Below are 1,172 nucleotides of genomic sequence, written 5' to 3' on the forward strand. Positions count from 1 at the left end.
CAATCTAAATAGTTAAATAGTGAAGACTTTATACACTGCTTTAATTCTGTCATAAAAGTAACTTACAATGGCATGAAAAACAATATTGGTAGTAGTAACGTCAATATCGATGATAATAAGAATGACAAGAAAGTCAAAATATAGCCTAATTGAAAACAATAACCACAATCATGATAACAGCATCGATAATAATGGGTAAGTCTTAATAACCACACAAACAGTAATAATCTCCACATTGCAAATAACAACATTAAATATTTCAGTAATACTTTCGACAGTGAAAAGGCCCATAAGAACAACTGTAAAGACGAGAATAGACTTACAATTTGGTAAGATTCGGGATTCTGAAGCTGCGTCGCCCAGAAGGGGCTTCCTCGCTCGATGGCCGTCCCGTCTGCCCATTTCCAGCTGCCCTCCTCTGCCGCGTCACTTCCGCCGAGCCAGTAGTCGTGGTGGTCAAGGCCTGGTGGTCAGTCGGAAGCACGGGTAATGGTGTGCCATATGTGGATAGGTATAATGCAAGAGAGGTCTCGCTTGAAAAAGTCGAAGACAAAATGACGAGTGTTGGTGTTTTGGGGGGAGGTACCTGTGTGTGGCATGGAAATCCGTACCTTCAGTGCGAAGAATATGAAGCAGTTGCTGGAAGAAGTTGGCATCGGCGACCTTGAGCATCTCGGCTCCCATCTCGCGGCAGAAGTAGCTCATGGTCCCCCAGTCGCCGCTGAAGAAGGGCTCCACGAACACGCAAACGCCGAGCACGTCGTGGAAGTGCGAAGGGCAGCCCTCCTGGGGACTGATCTGGATGAGGCCGTCGAGGTCGGTGCCAAACCAGGATTTTGCCCGGAGTGCCTCTGCCTCCTGCGCGTCCGCTGCCCAGACGGTGATGGTGTCGATGTAGAGTGTGCTGTAGTTAGGCAGGTTGAGGATGGCCGAGGCGGAGATCTCCGTGGCGAGGTTGTTTTGTAGAGAGAGCGTGAGCGGGGTGGTCGGGGCGTCCAGGAGGTACTTGGGAAACGTCCTGATGTTGTTGTTACTGAAGGAAATGGCCTTTGCTTGGTCACGAAGGAGATATCAGGGATGGTTTGCAGCAAGTTGTGACTGACCCAGAGGCTCTCCAGGTGACCAGGCCTCGAACGTCATCGGAAGTGAACAATTTTTTGGGGGGTTGTTTT

The 1,172-nt window shown here is 49.2% G+C and overlaps 1 protein-coding gene across 1 annotated transcript in view; it reads right to left on the reverse strand.

Moving 5' to 3' along the window:
• The window catches only part of LOC119594832, a gene marked incomplete at its 5' end in the record, with an annotated part of 8,211 nt that extends 7,179 nt beyond the window's left edge, over window positions 1-1,032 (reverse strand). Inside the window, 2 exon segments of the mRNA XM_037943919.1 lie at window positions 324-463; window positions 612-1,032. Coding sequence (XP_037799847.1) covers window positions 324-463; window positions 612-1,032 — 561 coding nt within the window.
• Window positions 1,033-1,172: the final 140 nt, after the last annotated feature.

The sequence above is a fragment of the Penaeus monodon genome, chromosome 34 (assembly GCF_015228065.2).
Source record: "Penaeus monodon isolate SGIC_2016 chromosome 34, NSTDA_Pmon_1, whole genome shotgun sequence".
Taxonomy (NCBI): domain Eukaryota; kingdom Metazoa; phylum Arthropoda; class Malacostraca; order Decapoda; family Penaeidae; genus Penaeus; species Penaeus monodon.